General features: G+C 41.1%; 2 protein-coding genes across 3 annotated transcripts; both read left to right on the forward strand.

Annotated features, from left to right (window-relative positions):
- The first annotated feature begins 347 nt into the window (after nt 1-347).
- Nucleotides 348-7,622, forward strand: si:dkey-7j14.6 (uncharacterized protein LOC556585 homolog). The gene is made up of 7 exons (XM_049584219.1): nt 348-451; nt 2,707-2,994; nt 3,431-3,532; nt 3,628-3,684; nt 5,313-5,498; nt 5,833-5,958; nt 6,421-7,622. Exons 2-7 carry the CDS (start codon nt 2,746-2,748, stop codon nt 6,535-6,537), a joined length of 837 nt encoding a protein of 278 aa, XP_049440176.1. The 5' UTR covers nt 348-451; nt 2,707-2,745; the 3' UTR covers nt 6,538-7,622.
- A 724-nt stretch (nt 7,623-8,346) lies between these two features.
- Nucleotides 8,347-15,475, forward strand: nudt17 (nudix (nucleoside diphosphate linked moiety X)-type motif 17). 2 transcript variants are annotated; one of them, XM_049584729.1, is made up of 9 exons: nt 8,347-8,402; nt 10,178-10,275; nt 10,416-10,532; nt 11,886-12,069; nt 12,207-12,232; nt 12,351-12,443; nt 12,674-12,772; nt 12,872-13,005; nt 14,661-15,475. In XM_049584729.1, the coding sequence occupies exons 2-9, from the start codon at nt 10,201-10,203 to the stop codon at nt 14,824-14,826; spliced, it is 894 nt and encodes a 297-aa protein (XP_049440686.1). In that variant the 5' UTR covers nt 8,347-8,402; nt 10,178-10,200; the 3' UTR covers nt 14,827-15,475. The 2 variants fall into 2 exon arrangements, with proteins under 2 accessions (XP_049440686.1, XP_049440687.1); XM_049584730.1 differs by having other exon boundaries at nt 8,358-8,398.
- The last annotated feature ends 6,981 nt before the right edge of the window (nt 15,476-22,456 follow it).

Below are 22,456 nucleotides of genomic sequence, written 5' to 3' on the forward strand. Positions count from 1 at the left end.
TTTTTTTTTTTTTTTTTTTTTACAGACTTCTTGTTTCTATAGTTCTATTAGTTGTATAATTCTCTCTGCCTGACATCAGAGTGGCTGTAACACATCACAATTTTTATTTTTGATTCTGACTATATAAATTATGTGTCTTTTCTGTGTAGATAAAGTGTATTTTTTCTGTTAATATTATTTGTTTTTATTGCTCAAATGATAAACAGTCAATCTAGTAATTGTGTTGTTTGATGTAGACAAAATAAAAGTAATCTTTTTGTTTGTTTCCTGTGATATCATTTTGTTGTTGCTGCTGTTTTCCGCTCGAAAGTAACTTGTTTGGCAGGTTTGTCAGATTTCCGAGTTTACGCTGAGCCCCTGAAGGCAGCATCATATCAGCCTGGTCAGAAAAGTTGATTCAAGTTCATTTCAGAAAAACATCTCCGCCTGAAAACTACGAACTCACCTGCAGGTAAACCGCTTTAATTTAATCAGACAGTCACATTTAAAGATATTTAAGGTTATAGATTTACTTTCGGCCGTGAGAATAATTTGATCTGATGCGTCACAAACATTTCCTGATTCATCGTTAATGTTAGCGAACAGTCACGGCTCGCTGCAGCGGCCTGTTTGTCCTGCTGTTATTTTAATATCAGAATAAATGCAGATGTAAAGTCTCCTTTAAAACAGCTGTGTGATGTTAAAGACACAACAACATTCAACATTAAAGTAAAAAAAAAACAACAATCATTCCTGAGAATTAGCACTTCCTGTTTGTGGAGTGGAGATCTCCACACCAGACTCCATTTAAGATTTAGTGAATTTAACATATCTGAGCTCACCAGGAGAAGTGGAAACCTGCTGGAGAAAGTTTTAAGAGCTCACATGAATCCAGAGGCTCTCTGGATAAATTCGGCGCATGTATTATAATCTAGTGAGAATATTTAAATCAGTGGAAGGATTTTAATCCCAGCAGCAGCTTCCTAATGGAGTATTTACGTGGGTGTTAAAGCAGGGCGGCTCAGTTTGATTTGACATGATGTGAAAACTGTAAACTGTATTTCAGCTGTAGCTGTTTGATTTAAATGTCATCTGTAATATCTGTGCGGTTAAATACAGAAACACTGTGCAGTGGGTTTGTTTGTTCACAGGGTCAAAAAACAAGAGAATGACGTCATGTGTTGATTTTTGTGGGTGAATTTTGATGACAGCATGTTTCACTGCATCAAGTTTCTTCTTGTAACAGAGACCCTGCAGAGCTGATGGTCCATCAGTTCAATACTGATACAGTGTGATGTGCAGCGGTCAAACATGTCAGCACTTCATTTACTCAAGTTTTATACCATAAAATTAGTGATGCACCATATTAGATTCTTGCCGATATGCTGATATGTAACCGATAACCAATACCTATATATGCACTTTTCCTCCACCTAATTTTAGTGATCAAGTCTCTTCTGTAGTGAATTAACATCATATTATACATACATGCTCTCATCATGACGGCCCACCAGCAGAGGAGACATGAAATACTGTTCAGTGTCTGTGATATTCAGTCATTGCACGTTGGCTGTTTCTGATCGTTCATTTTAAAGCTGATATCAGCCGATACTGATGACGTGTCAATATTATTGTGCATCTCTATACAGAACCTTTAAAGGTGCCACGTGGTGAAAATGACTTTAGATTGTGTCTGTTTTAAACTCTGGGTTGTAAATCAAAAGCTGTGACAAAAGTGAAGTGGTTCAGTACTGCAATTCTGCAATACAACCCAGTAAGAAATTAATCCTGTCTCTACATCAGAAAGCCAGATAACCAATCGTTGTCGAGATACAAACGTGCATAGCCCCGCCCCCTTTCCAGCCAGGTGCGTAATTTTGAGACAAGAGCAGGAGAGCAGTGAAGAATTAAACGAGAGGGGACCTGGAGCCATGTCTGTGTGCTCTGTATGTTTTGTTAAGGGAATGTATTCAAATTTGGCACAAACGTCGACCTGGACTCAAGATGAACTGATAAGGTTTTGGTTGTCAAAGGTCAAAGGTCACTGTGACCTCATCTGTCTTATTCTCATAATCGCGATATCTCAAGGACTCCTTGAGGGAATTTCACAGGTTGACTTGGACTTGAGGATGAACTGATTAGCTTTTTGGTGGTCAAAGGTCAGAGGTCAAGGTCGCTGTGACATTGAATCCATCTCATTCTTAAGAAAGCAATATCAAGAATGTCTTCATATTTGGTACAAACATTCACTCAACAATGACCTGATTGGCTAACAGTGGTTAAATGTCAAGGTCAGTGTGACCTTGGATCTGTCTCATTCTCGTGAACATCTCAAGAACACCTAAAGAGAATTTCATTAAATTTGACACAAACGTCCACTTGGACTGAAGAATAAACTGACTAGAGTTTTGTGGTTGAAGGTCAAAGGTCACTGTGACCTCACAAAATTTGTTTTGGGCCATAACTCCAGTCATACAACCACAGGGCGGTGACTCCAGTGTCTTTGCTTGATGCAACTGTTCTTTGTTTATTGTTCTTTCTGTGACAAACCTGAACTGATCTGAAATCTAAAAGTGACCCACAGAAATAAAATGTCTCTCGTTTTTGTTTCTACTGATCGACCTCTCCATCAGAGTCTGAAGCTCTCTGATTGGACAGCTCTCACAGCAGTGCACCCTGGGACTTGTAGTTGATCTCTCTCTTCTCTCTCTGTACTTCTGGACACAGTCTGCGCCCTCTGACCTCTTGTGACCTCTGACCTCTACCATGACGTCCACGTCCATCACCAAGGTCGGTGGAGTGGTGATCGTCACTCAGGTCATCCCTCAGGATGAAGGCGGCATCGCTCTCCAGAGTTCTCCTCCCGCCTCCGCCGCCACCACCCCAGCCACCGCCCCAGCCAGTGCCACAGTACAGGCCCCGCCCCCAGTAAAAAAAAACACACCCACTGCCCGCCCAGCCAAGGTGGACGACATGACAGCCATCTTCCTGCGGGGACAGCCGAACGGCCTCGGGGTGAGACACCGACATGAACTGATCCAAAGCAGTTCACAGTTTGTTCCTCTGTCTTCTCTCTGTAGTGACGTCAGATGGAGGTGGGGGGTGGGGGGTAGACGGGTGGGGTTACAGAGACAGGTGCATGCTGGTTACAACAACAGGAAGTTAGTTATCTGAGTTAGTCAGCAGGTGGCGCTGCAGCAGAGACACACAACAGTAAAGTTGTCTTTAAACTGACTCACTAACACACAGGAAACAGCGCATGGGATAAAGTTAGCCTTCGGGGCTTTCTGTCAGAGAGACCTGTCTGTCAGAGAGACCTGTCTGTCAGAATTCTGAACTCAGGACACTGAGTATTTTTACTTACACTAAAGCTGATCTGAGGTCTTCATCCACCACAGTGACAGTGTGTGTGTGTGTTTGTGTGTTAACAGAGAACTGTGTGTGTTTTCAGGTAGTTCAGATCTTCATCGGCCTGCTGTGTATCCTCTTCAGTCTGACTGCCATCTTCTCACCGTTCCTGATGCTCCACGCTCCGTTCTGCCTCGCTGTCACTGTACGCAGACTTTACTCTCCCTTCGATCACTGATCAGTAACTGTCAGAACCTGGTCTGAAAATATAATTAAACTTTTCTCTCGGCTGTCGTTCAGTTCATGGTCTCCGGCTCTCTGTCCATGGCTGCGGGGAAACGGACTTCAGCCCGACTGGTGAGTTTTTACTCGTCATCTCGTCACAGATAAGATGATGAACCTGTTTGAATTAAAATGATGTGCAGTCTGAAAGTCTGCTGAGAGGAGTGAAAGTTTAAAGGACCATCCGTCCTGGATCCTCCTCAGAGTTGGTCATCCCTGGTCAGAGTTGTTAATGATCTTGCACTGACAGTCACAATGTTTTTGTTCTGGTACTCCTCGACCTCGGTGCAGCACTCGACACTGTGGACCGTGTTATTCCTCTTCAGTGCTTTTAACACTGTGTCGGCCTTTAAGTCACTGTTCTAAAGTGGTTTCCTTCATTACTCTCAGGAAGATCGTTCTCTGTGTCTGTCAGTAATTGTAAATCTGATGAGGTTGGTTCCATGTGGAGTCCCTCAGGGGTCAGTTCTAGGTCCTTTGTTGTTTAATTTGGACTTGAATGGTGAAGAATTTTTTTCAGCTTGATCATAACAAAACAGAGATTCTGTCAGTTGGACCAAAGACTTTGAGGAATGAAATGTAATCTGTGTTAACTCTCCTGCCTGTAAAACCATGTCAGCATGTCAAAAACATGGGTGTGATTTTAGACGCTGATCTTAACTTCCAGAAGCACATCTCAAATATGTCGAATGCCGGGTACACACTACATGAAATCAGCCCGACGTGGCGTCGTACATTGTTGGCTTTGATCATGAACGACAATGAGTGTTGTATGAGATCATCTATTGTCTTATCTCCTGTAGTGTGTCACAGTAGACGACAACCGATGCCACGTCTGGGACGCCTCACAATGTCCCTACAGAAAGTCTAGCGTGCTTGATTCTCTCGTTGTCTTCCATGACTTCTCCCGTCACAGCCGTCACTTTGACCAGTAAGAACACAGAGCGATCTGCTGCCGTGGAAACTGTAGGACAACAACAGCGCAGCCTTTTAGATATTTCCTGTAGGGACGTTAGCACACAGAGTAAAAAGGAAACAGCAGAGGCACTTTATCAACCCGCTGAGTACTGCCATTAGCATCAAGCTAGCAAAGAATGTTCTTTCTTCATAATGGAGGATATAAAGGAATCAAACTCACAGATAGTGTCTGGGCCTTTACTCAGCACAGCTGCAGAGGCTACCAGCTGCATCTCAAACACACAGCCTCATTTATTATTTTTATTATTTATTATTTTTTTTATTTTTAGTTTGAATCCCGTTAAATTCAAGTCATCACGCCGTCATTTCAAACTCAATGCTTCCTGTATCTGTTTCAAATTAAGATTTTCTAAATTTTCATTTTCTAAAAGGCTTTTATTGTGAAACTTTTGCAGGAACTTCCTGTGGAGGATTCAGTGACTGTTACTACAGTAACAGTTCAGCTGGAACATGAACAGACACAGTGACTGAAATAATAGTAAAAGTAATAGATATAGGACAAAAATAACCCGATGACATCACACATGTTGTGAAAGACGCCCGGGATGATTGGTGTGGACCAACATGTCGAGTATCATGGTCAGGTCACGACACAATTTTATGACTCTTCAAACTGTGGCAAACTGTGATTTATGATATTTGGCTTTATAAATGAAATTGAATTGAATCAAATGTTGTAAGATTCAAGAAGGATTAGAAAGATTGTGTGTGTGCTCTGGGTTCAGGTCTGGGTGTGTCTGGTGTGGAACGGGATCAGCGTCCTGCTCGGCCTGCTGGGCGTGGCCTACGTCTGCTGGCTGCTGGCTTCTCGCTCCGTCTCTGAAGCCTTGTGTCTTTCAGTCACCCGCGAAGGCTTCATGCCCACAGATCAACAACTGCATGACTGCATCAATAAACTGGACATGGTGGATGTAAGTGTATCACTGTGACCTCAGCTCCATGTTTTAACATCAGTATTATTATTATTATTATTATTATTAGTTTCTCCACAGGGCTGAAAAACACATTTTAGATTAACAGAAGTGAAGTGTAGAAAAAGTTTTAGATCTTCAATTTAAGCCTGTGAAAAAATGAGAGCAAAAACAAGTTTAAATGTTTGTTCGGTACAGATTTCAGATGAAACACAAACTGCGCTGTTTAAAGGTTCCCTTGTTTCTCTGAGTGACGTCGCATCGACTCATGTAACAATGAAATAAAAACATGATGACGTGTTTCTGAGTCTGTGTTTGTTTCTGGATGTTTCAGATAAGTGTGTTCGGGCCTCTCGGCCTCCTCCTGGTGCTGCTCGTCCTCCAGGTTTGTGTCACCATCACCACCTGTGTTTTCTCCACCAGAGCCCTCATGCGCCGCGACCACTATGTCCCATTCATGGTGAGACATTTTAGTGTACAGCGACTTTACATGTGTTGTTTCGACTTTCCGGACAGCCGCTGATTTTCCTTCATTTTACTGCAGAAATGTGCACGTTGTGAAAAAACATGGCGGATGTTAACATTTCTTCTCTCTCAGCTCAGGGTTCCCTCTGATCCTTAAAAACTCTTAAAAGGAAGTGAATCATTGATCTGAAAATAAGACTTCCTTAGAATTAAAATGTCTTAAATCAAGCTTTCAAAAGTCTTAAAAATGAGAAGACATGAGAAGGATTTCATGAATCTTTTTGGGGGGACTGCACTGCACCCTCTCTGACGAGCCCCAACAGGATGAGAGGTTACGGAAAATGTATGAATGGATGTTTTTAATCTGTCTCTCACTGAATGGGAGCGACCACCACTGAGCAGTTTAACATCTGATGATGATGATGATGATGATGATGAGTTTTTGTTTGACCTCCAGGTGGAGGTCGAGGACGACAGGGCTCTGCTGTCCGGTGCAGCGTCAGGGCTCGGCAGCGACGACGCCTTGTTGGGCAGTGGAGAGGACATATCTACATCTCCTCCAAACTCACCCTGAGAGAGGAGGACAAAACCTCTGAATACCACTAATACTGCTACAGTAACCCTCCGACAGAGTCCCATCATACTGTGACTCTGCTGTCGCTGTAATCGATAATCAGCTGTTTCTCTCTTTTCTGCTCTTCATTGTTTTTTTTGCTGCTGTGTCACTTTGACAGGGGTCACAATATTCACTATGTTATGCTGAATTCTGGGACATCTAAGGGTTAATATCCTAATGTTTTGACTGTGTTTAAATGTGGAGCAGATGGCACAGACTCTACTTTGTGTTTATGTCAGGAGTTGTAACTCACGCAGAGTCAGCCCTCAACAAACTGAGGTATGACGTTTGTTCAAATAACTGAAACTTAATTTGTGATATTTTGATGCCGAATTCAGCAGAAGACACTAAAAGTAAAAACTGACTTGCTGAAAGATTTTTACAGGTGATCTGGTGTTTGTCCAGAGATAGGAAAAATTAAATGGGCACATTTTTAAAGGGAGTTTGGTGACTTTGAGCCAGTATCTCAACGGGGCGTATTTACAGCTGCTGTTCAGTAGCTGCTCAGAAGGTGTGTGAATTTACAAGAGTTGAAAATAACCTACATGTCACTATGCATGTATCTGTCATACATTCATTTTTATTACATCAGGTGAAAATAAATCAAAATAAAGCTACAGTCAGGCTGGTAAAGTCACCACTATCATTATGTCTCATCACTAAAGCATTAGCTGCGGTACTGGGGAGATGTCTTTAACGCACAACATTGATCAAACACATTTTGACCAACAAAAACAAACGTATAAAGGGACTTGTGTACACTTTAATGTTGTGTTTACATCTGAAAGGTACGGATCCCAAACTGTGAGCACTTTACTAAATAACCAAACCACACTAAAACATTTTTTATCCCAACAAACTGAATAAAAATCATGTGTTGACAGTTTTATTGTTATCTGATGAAAATATGTGAATACTTCCCAAAACTAGAGCCACTGAGTTTGAAGATGACGTTTGCACTGTGAGAGGCTTCTGTTTTTGTTCCTTAAGCTTTTCTCTCTGTTTACAATGATTTATTCAATAAATTGAAGATTTGTTTTTCAGCTTTGTTTGTTCTCACTTAAAGTTTATTTTATTGATCAACAGAAAATCAACAATTGTGATCGTCTTTTGTTTGTCAGAATCTTCAGTTAATGGTTAAACTGAATATCTTTATTGACTCAAACTGCTGTTTTTATAGTTCAGCCAAAGAAAACTATTTACATGTGGAGGCTCTGTTCAGGGGCCTCTGACAGCACCTGTCTCACAGCTTTACAGACACGGCACTGGAGACGCCTTATAGTCATGAAATGAACACTCAGTTGACAGGAAACAGCTCTGGTGGATGCTCCTGCAGTCAGCCGCCAACAACACGCTCCCTAAAAACTTTAGAGTGAGCTTTTATTGTGACCATCCAGAGACACACCTGTGTAGTGATGATGATGCTGTTTAATCAGCAGTTGTTGGATTATCTTAGAGAAGGCCAAGAGCTCACTGACAGCATCATATCATCTGTTTATGGAGTATTCAGTCTAATGCTGCAGTTAAAGGTTATTTTCCCAGTTATTGGTGAATAGAGTTTAGAAATGTCAGGAAGTAATAAATAAATAATAATAAAGTGACACCACATATTCCCAGCACCCTGGATTATATTTGAGAGGATGAACCAGCAAATGTGCATCTTAATAAATTAATTCAATTATTACAAAACAAAACAAACAACAAAAGAAAAACAAACAGGATTGTCCCTGAGAGCTGCTGGCTTTTATTTTGAAATCTGTAGCCGGATGTAGAACCCAGCAGAGATGAGCTAACGGACGCTAGCTGCTGCTTCCTGTGTGTCAGTAGGTTTCTACTCTTTGTGCTCAGTTTGTGACGCTGTTAATCTAAATTATATAAATGGAAACATGCTCAGTGAAATCTGTGGAGGTTAAATACAGAGTGTTGTTGTGTCCGGAGCTTTTTATTCCCGCTGAATGAAGCTTTAACACGGGTTAATGTTAGCTAACGTTACAGTTAGTTAGCTGCTGAGGTTTGGTGACGGTCTGTTGACTGAGAAAACTTATATTAGTTAGTTAGTTAGTTAGTTAGTTAGTTAACGTCAGTCTCTACACGTTAACTGCTCCTGTATGATTCATGTAAACACACCGAGTGACTGAATAATGAACTACTGATGAATTTAACCAATGAACTGTCATTAAATCAGTAAATAGTATCATAAACACTTTGCACTTAAGATGTAATATTAATCATCAGGTTGTTAGCTTATAATAATTTATTCTCATCCTAAAAACATCTGTTTTCTGTTCTTCAACTCAGGATAATTTTAGAGCCCGACCGATATATCCATTGACGATAATATTGGCTGATATTAGCCTGTCACAGATAGTCAGAGTGCTCTGACAGCTCACACAGGGAAAAGCAGAAACTAAAGAAAGAAGATAAACACAATGATTCAAGTGATAATAGCAATAAGATAAAGAAATGATAAACAGTGATGATAAAATATAAATCCAGTTATTATTGCACCTATCCACTTTATTCCTGAGGGCACAACTGTAGAAATGATTATGTGCGTTACTTCCTGTGAGATAGAGGAAGTAGCAGTAAGCTAGTTCGTCCCATAGACTCTGTGTTTAGTCCCAGTGGCTACTCTTTTCTAAAGTAATTTGCCTTCAGTTTAGCAAATACTGATTTATTTCTTAACAAATATTTAACTAACGTTAACTCAGCATTTTCTAAAATGTCTTTGTGGAGCTCTGGCACCTGTTGCACTGTCCATGTCTGTAACGACTAACAACCAGTCTGAGCTACATTTTCAGCAACTGTGTGTTGAACATGTGACCACAACAAAAAGGGATTGTTCCTGTTGCCATGGTTACCATTGATATGAGAAATAAAACGACAAGAGTTTCACCAGACATAGTGAAAAAGTGTTAAATCAGAATTATCAGAAGAGAATGACACGTAGACTGACAGGTCCGTCTGACTCCGTTCTCACTCCACATTAGAAAATAAACTGTGAAATATGTATTTAGTCATCAGGGCTGAGAATGTGTCAGTGATGTACCGTACTTCCTTTATATCATATAAAAACATTAATCTGTTATTCCTACTTTGGCCCTGTCCAAATACCCGCACTTGTGCCCTTGTGCCCCTTAATTACGCGCTCCCGCTAAGGGGCGCAAGTGGGTGTCCCACTTGTCTTCTGTTGTTATCAAGGGGTGCAAACCTGCGCCTTTAATGCACCCCTGCCGAAAGTGTGCATCAGACCTCACTTCGCTGAAGGATTTTACCCAGAATCCTCCGTAGTGTTGTGACGGCCTAACACTGCACAGCTGGCCGGTACAACTCACCATCTTCAAACGGTAACTGACGTGTCCGCGAGCCGTTAACTCCAACTGACAACTACCGTTAAAGGAACATAACGTCAAACAACACGCTGTGTGGACTTAATAATACATGACAGGGCGTTAATAATGAAATAATATACAGTTTACAGTTGACTGGAGGTTTGTATGACAGTCCACATCACTTTACAGTTTTGATTGTGTCTTTAATTATTATTATTTTATTACCAGATGAAACTGAACTCCTGGTTGTTGTTCTTCCCATCCAGGTGAGGCCAGGTGAGGTGGCAGCATGGATAAAATGAGGAGAATCCTGGTGCATGTTTGTAAAGACCGAGCGGCTCCACAACGAGCTCACTTTGTTCAGGTCAGTGCAGACACACGTCTTTCATTTAACCTAAAATGTTGGATTGTTCCTTTAACCAGCTGGCAACACACAGAACATGTGATACTGTCATGTTAACATGATGTCAGAGAGTTACAGATCTATATTTCTCCTGTTGTCAGAGTATAACGGGTCACTTCAGTGACGGTGGTGAAGATGAGGTGGAGGTGGACTGCTCACTGGAGAAAAACCAGTTTATTCTCTACAGAGGAGACAAAGGACGAGGGATATCTCTGAAGGTCAGACACACAAACTACACTGCTAAAAAAATGAAGGGAACACTTAAATCACACATCAGACATTGATGAACGAATTATTGAAGTGTAAAATCTTTACTGATGTACAGTGTATAATTTGTTGAGAACAAAATGAAGTAACAATGGTCAGTGGAAACCAAAATCATCAACACACTGAGGGCTGGATTCAAACAACGTCTGAGCATGCTCCTGATTATTCGGTGGATTCAGTGTCCTGGGGATCTCCTCCCAGACCTGGATCATGGCATCAGTGAGCTCCTGGATAGTCTGTGGTGGTACTTGGCGGCCTTTGATGCACCGATACGTCACGTCCCGTAGGTGCTCTGTTGGATTTAGGTCGCTCTGGGGACTTCATCCTGGTACCTAACAGCAGTCAGGGTACTGTTGGCTATGACATGGAGGTCTGTGTGACCCCCCCAAGGATCTGCCTTTCCAGACCATCACTGACCCACCACCAAACCGGTCATGCTGGATGATGTCACAGGCAGCATAACGTTCACCACGGCGTCTCCAGACTCTTTCAGGCCTGTCACATGTGCTCAGTGTGAACCTGCTCTCATCTGTGAAGAGAACAGAGCACCGATGGTGGACCTGCCAGTTCTGGTGTTCTCTGGTGAATGATGGAGCTGCACGGTGCTGGGCTGTGAGCACAGGTTCCACTAGAGGACGTGGGGCCCTCATGCCACCCTCATGGAGTCTGTTTCTGACAGTGTGGTCAGAAACATGCACACCAGTAGCCTGCTGGAGGCCATGTTGTAGGGCTCTGGCAGTGCTCCTCCTGTTCCTCCTCACACAAAGGAGCAGATAGCGGTCCTGCTGCTGGGTTGATGCCCTTCTACGGCCCTGTGCAGCTCTCCTGGTGTAACGGCCGGTCTCCTGGTGTCTCCTTCATGCTCTTGAGACTGTGCTGGGAGACACAGCAAACCTTCTTGTGCCATCCTGGAGGAGAACCTGTGCAACCTGACTGGGCTGCAGGTACGGCCTCATGCTACCAGTAGTGCCAAGGACACTAGCAGAAGACCAAACTAGAGAAGAATCGGTCAGGAAGGATAAGGAGAGAGCAACTGTCTGTGGACACCACATGTAAAACCATTCCCTTTTTAGGGGTTGTCTTTCTTTTGCCTCTCCATTGCACCTGTTGTCACTCTGATTTGCACCAAAGCAGCTGAAACTGATTCACAATCACTTGATTGATCCCTGAAGTTTAACTGACTTCCTGTTACACTGTGACCATTAAGTGTTCCCTTCAGTTTTATGAGAAGTGTATTTACCCTTCCATCTTTAATATTTACCCCTCCATCTCTGAAACCACCCACCTGCCCTCTTCTCTCCTAGAGGCCCGCCTTCTGTCCCATCAAACACCTGTCAGTCACAGAGGCAGCTGCGATCCCATTGGACGTTCAGCAGCGTGGAGTAGACGTGGGTGTGGCCATCATCCTTCAGACAGCCAATCAGAGAGTGTTGCTGACACGTCGGGCGAATGAGCTTCGTATATTTCCCAACGTCTGGGTTCCTCCAGGTCTGACACTCACTGACGTGTGTTAAAGTGGCAGGTGCATGATGGGAAATTCAATTTTTTTAATGGATAAAAGTCAGGATATCGCTGCCTCTTCTGTGTTTTTAATGCTCATGTTTCATGACTGTGTTTCCTTCCAGGTGGTCATGTGGAGCCGGATGAGAGTGTAAATATGTTTTTCTTCTTGAACATGAGTTGATGTGACCTCTGCTCAGTGTTTCTTCTTCTTCACTGAATACAAACTGTCGTTAGCTCCAGAGTAAACCCTGTTATTGTGTGTGTAGCTGCTGGACGCAGGCCTCAGGGAGTTAAAGGAGGAAACTGGACTCAAACTGGAACCAGAGGGATTTTCTCCAAAAATACTGGGACTCTGGGAGGTGAGACAGACACACTGACAGACAGGAAGTTGACACAAAGACATGAAGCAACACTAGATCAGAGGTGGGGGACGTACTCTGCTGTCAGTCTTCTGTGCTAAGCTAGGCTAATCATGTCCTGGATCTGAAACATCTGGAGAAGACAGAGAACAAGAGGAGGAGAGTTATCAGAGCCAGCGCAGTCAACCCTCTCTGTGTCTTGTCTGTCTGTCTGTCTGTCTGTCTGTCAGTCAGTGTATCCTCCCATGCTGTCCAGAGGACTTCCTCAGAGACATCACATCGTCATCTACATGCTGCTGCAGTCCTCCCTGTCTCACCTGCAGCTACAGGTGCGTCCTGACTCTGCAGCTTCAGTGTCTCCAGCTGTCTGTGTCAGTATTGTTGGGCTTCATGCTGTGTCTCCACCTCTGGTTGTCTCCACCCTGCAGACCTTTCTGAGACCGTCTCCTGCTGAGGTCAGTGCCTGTGTGTGGGCCGACAGCCGGCTGGCCAGAGCTGTCGTGTCCGCTGTGGATGGAGAGGAGACAGAGCTTCAACTGCATGACCTGCAGAGCAGCATCAGGTATCACAGCTGTAGATGTGAATTAAAATCTGGAGCTCCGTCCTGCACAGAAAATAAAACTGAAACAGAGAATATATATTTGTTTTTTGATATAATCAGGTCTCATGTTAGCTCAAATTGTTCTCTGTTGATCTTCTTGTCCTCCAGGTCAGCCTTTTGTCCAGATGTAGACCTGGTGTCAAACCAGATTCTGTGTTTATGTTGGCCAGTATCATTATTTAGCTGCAACTTGTTAAAGGAAAAAAGACTAAATATCGATGCTCTTATTTTGCAGCCTGACAGGACAAAGGTTACGTTTAATTTGGCCTCTAAATTCTGTTTATTTTGTCACTCTTTTGATTCTATATTTGAATAACCTGAAGATAAATGTTATATTTATTTGTGTTTGATGAGAATGGTGTGAGACCAGGGCTGGCCTCTAAATAATGTTGCAATATACACTTACCGGCCACTTTATTAGGGACACCTTACTAGTACCAGGTGGGACCCCTTTTTAATTCTTGATGTCACAGATTCAACAAGGAGCTGGAAACATTCCTCAGAGATGTTGGTCCATATTGACATGATGACATCACACAGTTGATCCATGACGAGAATCTCTCGTTCCAGCACATCCCAAAGGTGCTCTATTGGACTGAGATCTGGTGACTGTGGAGGCCATTGGAGTACAGTGAACTCATTGTCATGTTTGAGATGATGTGAGCTTTGTGACATGGTGCGTTATCCTGCTGGAAGTAGCCATCAGAAGATGGGTACACTGTGGTCATAAAGGGATGGACACGCTCAGCAACAATACTCAGGTAGGCTGTGGTGTTTAAACCATGCTCAGTTGGTACTAAGAAAATCTCCCCCACACCATTACACCACCAGCAGCAGCAGCCTGAAGCGTTGATACAAGGCAGGATGGATCCATGCTTCCATCTGAATGTGGTTTTTCCAATCTTCTATTGTCCAGTTTTGGTGAGAAAACCCGTGTGAATTGTAGCCTCAGTTTCCTGTTGTTAGCTGACAGGAGTGGCACCTGGTGTGGTCTTCTGCTGCTGTAGCCCATCTGCTTCAAGGTTGGACAAGGTGTTGTTGCTTCAGAGATGCTCTTCTGCACACCTTGGTTGGAACCAGTGCTTATTTGACTTCCTGTTGCCTTTCTATCATCTTGAACCAGTCTGGCCATTCTCCTCTGACCTCTGGCATCAACAAGGCATTTTGGCTCACTGGATATTTTCTCTTTTTGGGACCATCCTCTGTAAACCCTAGAGATGGTTGTGCTGAAAATCCCAGTAAATACTCAGACCAGCCCGTCTGGCACCAACAACCATGCCACGTTCAAAGTCACTTCAATCACCTTTCTTCATCATTCTGATGCTCCGTTTGAACTTCAGCAGCTCGTCTTCACCATGTCTACATGACTAAATGTTAATGAGCTGCTGCCACCTGATTGGCTGATCAGATATTTGTGTTAATGAACTGTTGAACAGGTGTACCTAATAAAGTGGTCGGTGAGTGTATTCAGGCCATATCGTGATAGATGATACATATTTGTATTTTGAAATCTACTCTAAATTAGAAGTAGACTACTAAAGTACTGAACTACTAAACAAACCACATTGATTCTTTGACCTACTGCTGTGACCTTTGACCTCCTGTTGTGCCTCCAGTGTGTCGCAGGTCTCCACAGAGGGAGCTCTGACTGACTCCACTCTTCCTCTGGAGGTGTTCGTCAGCCGGGCGCCCGCCAGCGGCCCGGATGTGGAGCGGGTCAGCACTGGGACCAAGTTTGCCCTGGAGCTGTGGCTGAGGAGCCTGGAGACCTCTGACCTCTGACCTCTGACCCCGCCACCCTACAGGCCTCTGGAGGGACAGCTCTGGATAAGAGGAGGTTGTCTCTGTAAACGTCACTTTTATTTTCATGTTCTTTGAATCTTTATTTTTAATAAAACACACCTGAAACAGAAACGTGTCTCTGACTGACACTTTACCAACTTTACCAACCCGGGTTAATTTATGTTGTCTGATTAAAAACTTACATATGATGGTATTTAAGTGGCTGATTCCATGATTTATAAATTTATAGACATTTAAATGTGAAAACTCTGAAACCAACAAAAATAAACGAATGAACAAAAAATTACTTGAGTTTTATTTTCTGAGAGGGAAACAGTTTAATTTTGGCACCATGATGTTCCGTCTGCAGAGTTGTTGTTCATCATATCTTTAAAGACTTTATATTATTATTGTTATATTTTTTATTATTTGGGTGGTGTTTCTGGGTTTGTGTCTAAAATAAACAATAACAAATAAGAAAATAAGGTGAAGAAATTTGAAATGAAAATAAATGAATATAAATGGTCTTCAAGTATTAGTACACTCAAACTATTCAGTTGTACAATCTTACACATCATAGCAGGTCTTTTGCAGATTTTAAGTTCATATTTCAGGGATTTACAGGCTGTCGGTGAAATTCATCACAAAAATAATTAAAATCAGTTTTCTTAAATGTACATGTGATCTGAGTTCTTGTTTTAAAACCAGTTTTCCATTTGTGTTTGTCGTCAACAGGAGAAAATCTGCCCTATAATTTAATATAATATTTAATATTGTAATATTGTAATATTCTGCTGAAGGAACAAAATTATCATAACTGAATCATAGTGTCAGAAAATAGCCAAAATGTTACTGGTTAATTTGAAATGAGTTTCTTCAGGTTAATGTGGGATAATGTATTGATATTATATCAATATTGTGATCTGAGACTAGATAAGGTTATAGATTTGGGATATTGTAATATAGTTAATGTTTTTTCCTGGTTTTAAAGGCTGCGTTACAGTACGGTGATGTAATTTTCCAAATTAACCATGCTGTTCTTTATCTATCCGGAGGGGGTAGCTTGGGCGTGGCCTCATATTTTAATTTATTTATTTTTTTATTTACCCGCCCCGAAGCTACAAATATTTTTCCTTGAGCCTCCCTGAGTGACTGGTGGACCCTTCCTCAACTATAAAGTAGTTATCAGATTTTTAAAACCTATTCTTTGACTCTTTGATTTGGTGCAGACGGTTTATTTTTGGCCAAACTTTAAATGAGACGTAGAATACAGTGATTCAGATGATAAATGACTCGTTTAAGCCCAGATTTGGTTATGTGGGTTCTTTTTCTGATAGAAACATTAATTGCACATGATGTGTCCAGGAACTGTTGGAAATTTTGCAGTAAAATAAAAACAAAATGCAACCATATAAATCTGTATGCCCCTTTCCTCAACTATAATAAATAACATAAGTCCTGTCCCAGTGTATGTTCTGTCCCAGATTATTTGACATGTCTCCCTCTTTTTGCACCACTCCCTCCCCCCATAAGTAACGAACAGCCCCTAACCAGACTTCTATTACTATTCTATTACTGATGATTATTTATCAAAAATGTTAGTTTAAATATTTTGTGAAAGCGCCAACATTGTGTTGTCACTATGCTGTTAAAGAAATAACGTATAAAAACATGGTGGTGTGTGGTGTTCTCCAGCCCTGTTTTATTTCATGAAGAAGTGAAGCATTGGCGGGAAACGTTCCTTAAACAAACAAAATGGCGTCACAGTAACAGGTGGAGACTGTACCTGTTCAGCTGCTCAGAGGACTTTAAATATGTGAGTAAAACAGTGTCTCCCTGTTGTCCTGTTGTCCTCTGTCCTCCGCTGCTTCTGTCTGTCCTGAACATTTAATGTGTCTTTGTCTTGTTACAGAGGTGACACTGTGACGGTTAGCTTAAATTTAACATTAGTATTTCCTCCATTTTCTTGGACACTGAAGCTGTTAACGTCTCCACCGCACTAACACAATACATTTGGACTTAACGTTACACGCACAGTTTATTATAGTTTATTATACATTATTGCTCTATAACGTACATGACATAAAAGTACTAACAGCACACTTTACTTCACTAACCTACAGCTGTGTAAGTTAATGTTAAATCTTTGTTTTCTTGGACACTGAAACTGTTAACACCATTACTAACATCTGAACAAACACAAGAAAAAAACACTGGACGTAATGTTACACACATCGTACAAGCTAACATTATTTCTTTTTTTATGTCAAGAACAAAAGCACAGAACATTAATAGGCTGATAATAATACTAATACTAATACTACTAATAATAATGATAATAAACTTTTTTTCATATACCACTTTTCGAAACAAAAAATAAAAGACAATAAAAGAAAAATACATAAAAGCTGTGTAAGTCATACAATATGGGACAAAAGGAACCACACAAAAGAGTAAAATAAGTAAAATAAAATAAAACATCAGTAAAATAAAAGTTAAGAGAAGTTATGGATCCACAATATTGGATATCAGTATCAATATATCCATTTTCCTCACCTAATTTCAGTGACCATCAAGTCTCTTCTGTAGTGACATTAACATCATATTATACATACATACTCTTATCGTGACGGCCCACCAGCAGATGGAGACAAGACATGAAATACAATACTTATATCAAGCATCCTTAGTTTGAAGTGTTGCTGTCCTGTGAGAACCACACATCTCTAAAAAGTAAAAAAAACCTAGCCTGTTTTCATCTTTGTGACGATGACTGTTCAGCTGACCCAGGAGGGTTTTTAAAGAGTTCATTTAGTTTAAGAATGAGAAGGATTTTCTCAACACAAAAAGGAACACCTCATCTTTCAGTTTATCACAAACACTCAACATCAACACATCTGGACAGGAAGGAGAGGTAAAACTATCGTAGAGCAGTGAAAATACAAGATTTACCTCTGAGATGTAGAGTTAAGTATAAAGGTGCCTAAAATGGAAAAACTCAAGTAAAGTACCTCAAATTTGCCTTGAAGTACAGTACTTGAGTAAAATTACTAAGTTACATTCCACCACTGTTTACATCGCAAATATTATGTGTTAAGTGTTTTTTTTAGAAACTTGTAGACCAAAACTAAAAGTGAAAACTAAAAGTTAAACTGTTACAGTCCTTATTTTTAAGAGTTTTTCCAGACACAGCTGGGAACTACTGTTAGATGTTTAGGGAACTTGTTTTGTCTGTTGAGAAGCTTCACCTGTGCTCACATCACACCTGCTCCACCTTCACACCAGCAGGTGGCAGTACAGACCAGATTTTAAGTTATTTTTATTTTAGAACATTGGTAACCTGAGAATCCAGATGCCCCGCCCCAATCAAATTCGAATTTGCACTGCACGAAATCAAAATCTTTCTAGATCTGAGTCTGGATTTCCAGGCTAGAGCTACAACATCTGGTAGAGGATGTTCCTTCTACAAAAACACAGAGCAGAATAATAGTCCCCCTTCATGAAGGCAAGGAAAGACATTAAAAAAACCAAAATAAAATAGACTAGGAAGCAGATTTGTATATAATTAAATAAGAATTGTTAGTAAGTAAGGTAAGTTAATAAATTAAAGAACCACACATATAAAATTTAACAAAATGGAGTAAAAAAACATCAAGATCCAAAACAAGGATCATAATACAAAAAAAGATCATTTAGTCATTTATAAACCAGTTACAGGAGGGCTGACTGTTTCACCACTTGCTATTATAAATATAATATTTACCCATAAGTAAAATTATATTTATGATGATATGATGTTTCACTCCAATTTCCTAGTGTATTTTAAATGCAGATCTTACAGTCTGTGTGATGTGAATAATGTTTAGGCTGTGTTATATAAAGCCATCTCACCTCCTGCCACGCTCTTTTTAATACATGGCATATGTGTGCTAAACATCTGACAGAAAAAGGAGCATGTAGGACATCGTGTCACAAATGTCTGTTCGCTACTACATGGACCCAAACTATGCAGGTTCATACAGGGTCAGACTCTGTGCTGCGTGTTAATCATTGTTGCACCCATCACAAAAACTGAACACACCTTCATATTTGACAGGAACATTTCTTTGACAGTTTAATGTGAATCAGATTTTGTCAGAAATTTTATTCTGGGATTTTAATTCTGATCCAACAGCATTTTTCCTTTTTTGACTCATCTGTGTTTCTTCTGTTAACATGTTTTGATATAAACATGATATTAACATGTCCTGCGGAAAAAAGACAGTTTACTTTTTCGAGTTTCATTCCTCTTTTTATTTGAAACACATTCAGACTTATATTAAAACCATTTTATTGTCCTTACTTTTATCCAGACCTCTGCAGAAAAACAGTCCTCTGCACTTCAAAGCCTTTCCTGGGGAAAGAGCTCGAAACTTTTGTAAACGCTGCCTGTGCTACCTGGTCAGTTAATTAACTTCACTACTGAAAAGCTATTTGACTCAGAAAGTAGTGACGTCACCAACACGCTACTGAGAAATGTAGATAAATTAGTAACTTGTAGTGATGCTGCTGCCCAACACTGACAAACTCTTACATGTTCATTCCTCCCAGGGGCGGTTCAGAAACAGTATGTCTCATCGTATGACTTGTTCTATAATTTTCAGTCACATTGACCCTGAAACACATTTTCACATTTTTAAATTTCTATAAACTGTTGGAAAAAGGAGAATCCTGGCTTCTTATATAATCACTGTTATTTATGTACTCCAGATATGAAGCAAAATATGTCGCATTACACTATGATGGTGAGCAAGCCAAATTTTGAGAAAAAGGCCTTTGAAATTTTTAGTCCAGTGGCCACGAAGATACACATGAATAATTGAGGGATTTTGGTTACGTTTGCAAATGCAGTTTTCTAATGATAGTCTCTTTCAACTAACTCAGAAAATCTCTGAGTAAAATATCGCAGTCTTTTGTGATGAGTTTATTGCACAAGTTGACATCCTGATGATGATTAAAAGAAAAAGATATATTGTGTGGAGCTGAAATAAAGGCAAGAAAAACTTAGACCTGAGATAAAAGCGGCGTGAACACAGATGCTTTATGTGTCCTTTTTAAAAGTGATTTTATATCACATACATTTCATCCTTACCAACACATGCTGGTCAGGCTTTTTTACAAGTTAGATTTGTATGAACAGGTGAAATTAAAACCTTTTGTACTTACGTCAGATCGATGACGTGAATATCTGCTGTACGTGACTGTGGTTTTCTGCTCCCGTCATTGTTGTCATGTGATACTGAGATCATTTAATAACCCACTGAACTGACAGCAGAGAGTTTCTGTGCTGCGTTCAGGTGAATCACCACTGACGAGGTTACAAACAGCCGAGCCCAGTGAGTCCACAGAAACTGACTGTTTGTTGTGTTTGTGTTTACAGGGTGAAGACCGGCGTCAGTCTGAGCAGGAGGAGGGACGACATGAGAGTCACATCATTCATTCACACAAGAGTTTATCACGTGAGAACTTCTCTGAATTTTTTTTCTTGAACATGAGAACACATTATTATATTTTCACAGATTAGCGTGAATATTTGGAAACTCCACCTACAATTCCACACATTTCATTCAGTTACATGTTTGAAGTCCAGTTTTAAAGGGAAACTTTTCAAAATTCATACGTTATTCCCATGGTGTAAGACAGCCCAGTGCCAGCAGGGGGCGCCAAAATCAACACAAACTGCAGGTTCCTCGTAGTAACTGTGAGGCGACCCTGTCAACCTTTATTGGGTCTGGTAAGACCAGCAGCTCATGGTGACACATGTCAGCAGACCTTTGAAAGATATTTTCTGTCTGTAATTACTGCATCTGGTCACAGAGCACACTCGCCAACTCTCCCGTTTTTCATGTCTTTTTTCCTTTGTGTTTTCACAACATGTTTCTGTACAGCGTGTATAAGACCTACGACTCTACAGCACGCCCACATTTTCACAACAAAATAGAACAGGCTGCAGTGAGAGTCTCTCTCCATGGGATATTTCAAAATAGCAGCTTTGTGCATTTAGTCCTTCTCAGGCAAGCTCAGGGGTTTAGTGTTGCTGTAGCCCACAGGAAGTGAGGATTAGAATATATGACCTTCACATAATCCGCTCCAAATGAATCTATATTTTTAAAGTCATTACTAAAAGTGTGTGTCATATAAAAACTAAAGTGATGGTCAAAGTTGTCACAGTGAAATTTAAGGTGTGCTGATGGATTCACGTCATCAACTCATGCATTGAGTAACATTACAAGTTAACGTTCCACCTTAAAAGTTGCCGGCAGTCGGCCCAGTGAATGAAGTTATTTTTTTCTCTTTCATTTTATAGTTGTAGTTTACTGATGTATGAACAGAGGTTACATAAAACCAGAGTGAGCGTCCTCTACTGACCAATCAGACTGCAGGGTTTCTAGCTCCACCTTTTAGTACCAGATCTGTGTGCTAGGTACCCCAACAGAGGGGGGACCAAACATGGGGACGCTAAGAAACGCTTCTGTTGGGACCATCCACAACTGAACTGTACCAGACTGCTCGGTGGAAACGGGGCTTAAAGGTCTCATGTTTCCTTCCCGTTGGTGCTTCCCTCTCTCCCTTCCTCTTCAACCCCGGGTCACCCATTGGACCTGCATAAGTCGGGTGCACCTGCCGCCAGACATCTCATATCCATGCAGAAGTTTGATGGGATATTCTAATGTGGGTCTAAGGTTTAGCTGGGGGGTTAAAGGAGAGGACCCAACTTGGCCTCCTGTGCTGTGGCGTGACAACCAGCTGCCTCCTGCTAATTATCCAGGATCCAGGGGTGTGTGGGCCGGGGAGGACAGCCGGCGTGGGCCAAACCTTCAGCCTGGCCTCCCTCCGTCCTCCTGGAACTCTGCCGGAGTACCAGAAACTAAACCAAATTAAATATATTTAACATCAAAATTATTGATTAAGTGTACTAATTATTTTGTTATCTGTTCTCTTTAAAAGTCACTAAAATGCAGGAAACAAAGTCAAACTCATTTTTTTCTGTGGGAGGATCCCCACACCTTGCACGTTGGTTTTGAAATCCACCCTGTTTTTGAAGTCTTAACGTTGGCAGCTTTGTCATAAGGGCTGCTCTTTATCTAAATTATCGCCTACCTTTATCCTCCTCCCCTCCCCACACACACACACACACCCACAGAAGTAGGTTTCAGGCTGTCGTGTCACTGAGGTGAAAGCAGTAACTAAAAAAGTAAAAGTCAACAAAGTGTTGACCGAACAGCCCTGATGCCCAAAGGTGTTCCCTGGGACAACAAACACACACCTGAGTCACAGAGCAGCTTTAAATCATATCTGTCAGGTGATTTCCTAACAGCCTGTCAGTCAATAATCATAAAGCCCCACCTGTCCCCACCCCAGTCACGTCTTTTTATTTTACTGTAAATAGTCATTTTATGACGCTGAATTCACTTCAGACCACATTTAGTTTAAAACCTGATGGAATGCGGTTTTTTCTTTTGTTTTGAAAGTTCAAGACTTTTTAATCTCTTGTAGAAAACATCACTTAATGATCATCACATGTGACACAAAAACAGAAAACATTTAGGCATCCTAATAAAATAATGATAACATAACAGTGATGACTCAA

This window comes from Epinephelus fuscoguttatus, linkage group LG8, assembly GCF_011397635.1.
Source record: "Epinephelus fuscoguttatus linkage group LG8, E.fuscoguttatus.final_Chr_v1".
In the NCBI taxonomy this organism is placed as follows: domain Eukaryota; kingdom Metazoa; phylum Chordata; class Actinopteri; order Perciformes; family Serranidae; genus Epinephelus; species Epinephelus fuscoguttatus.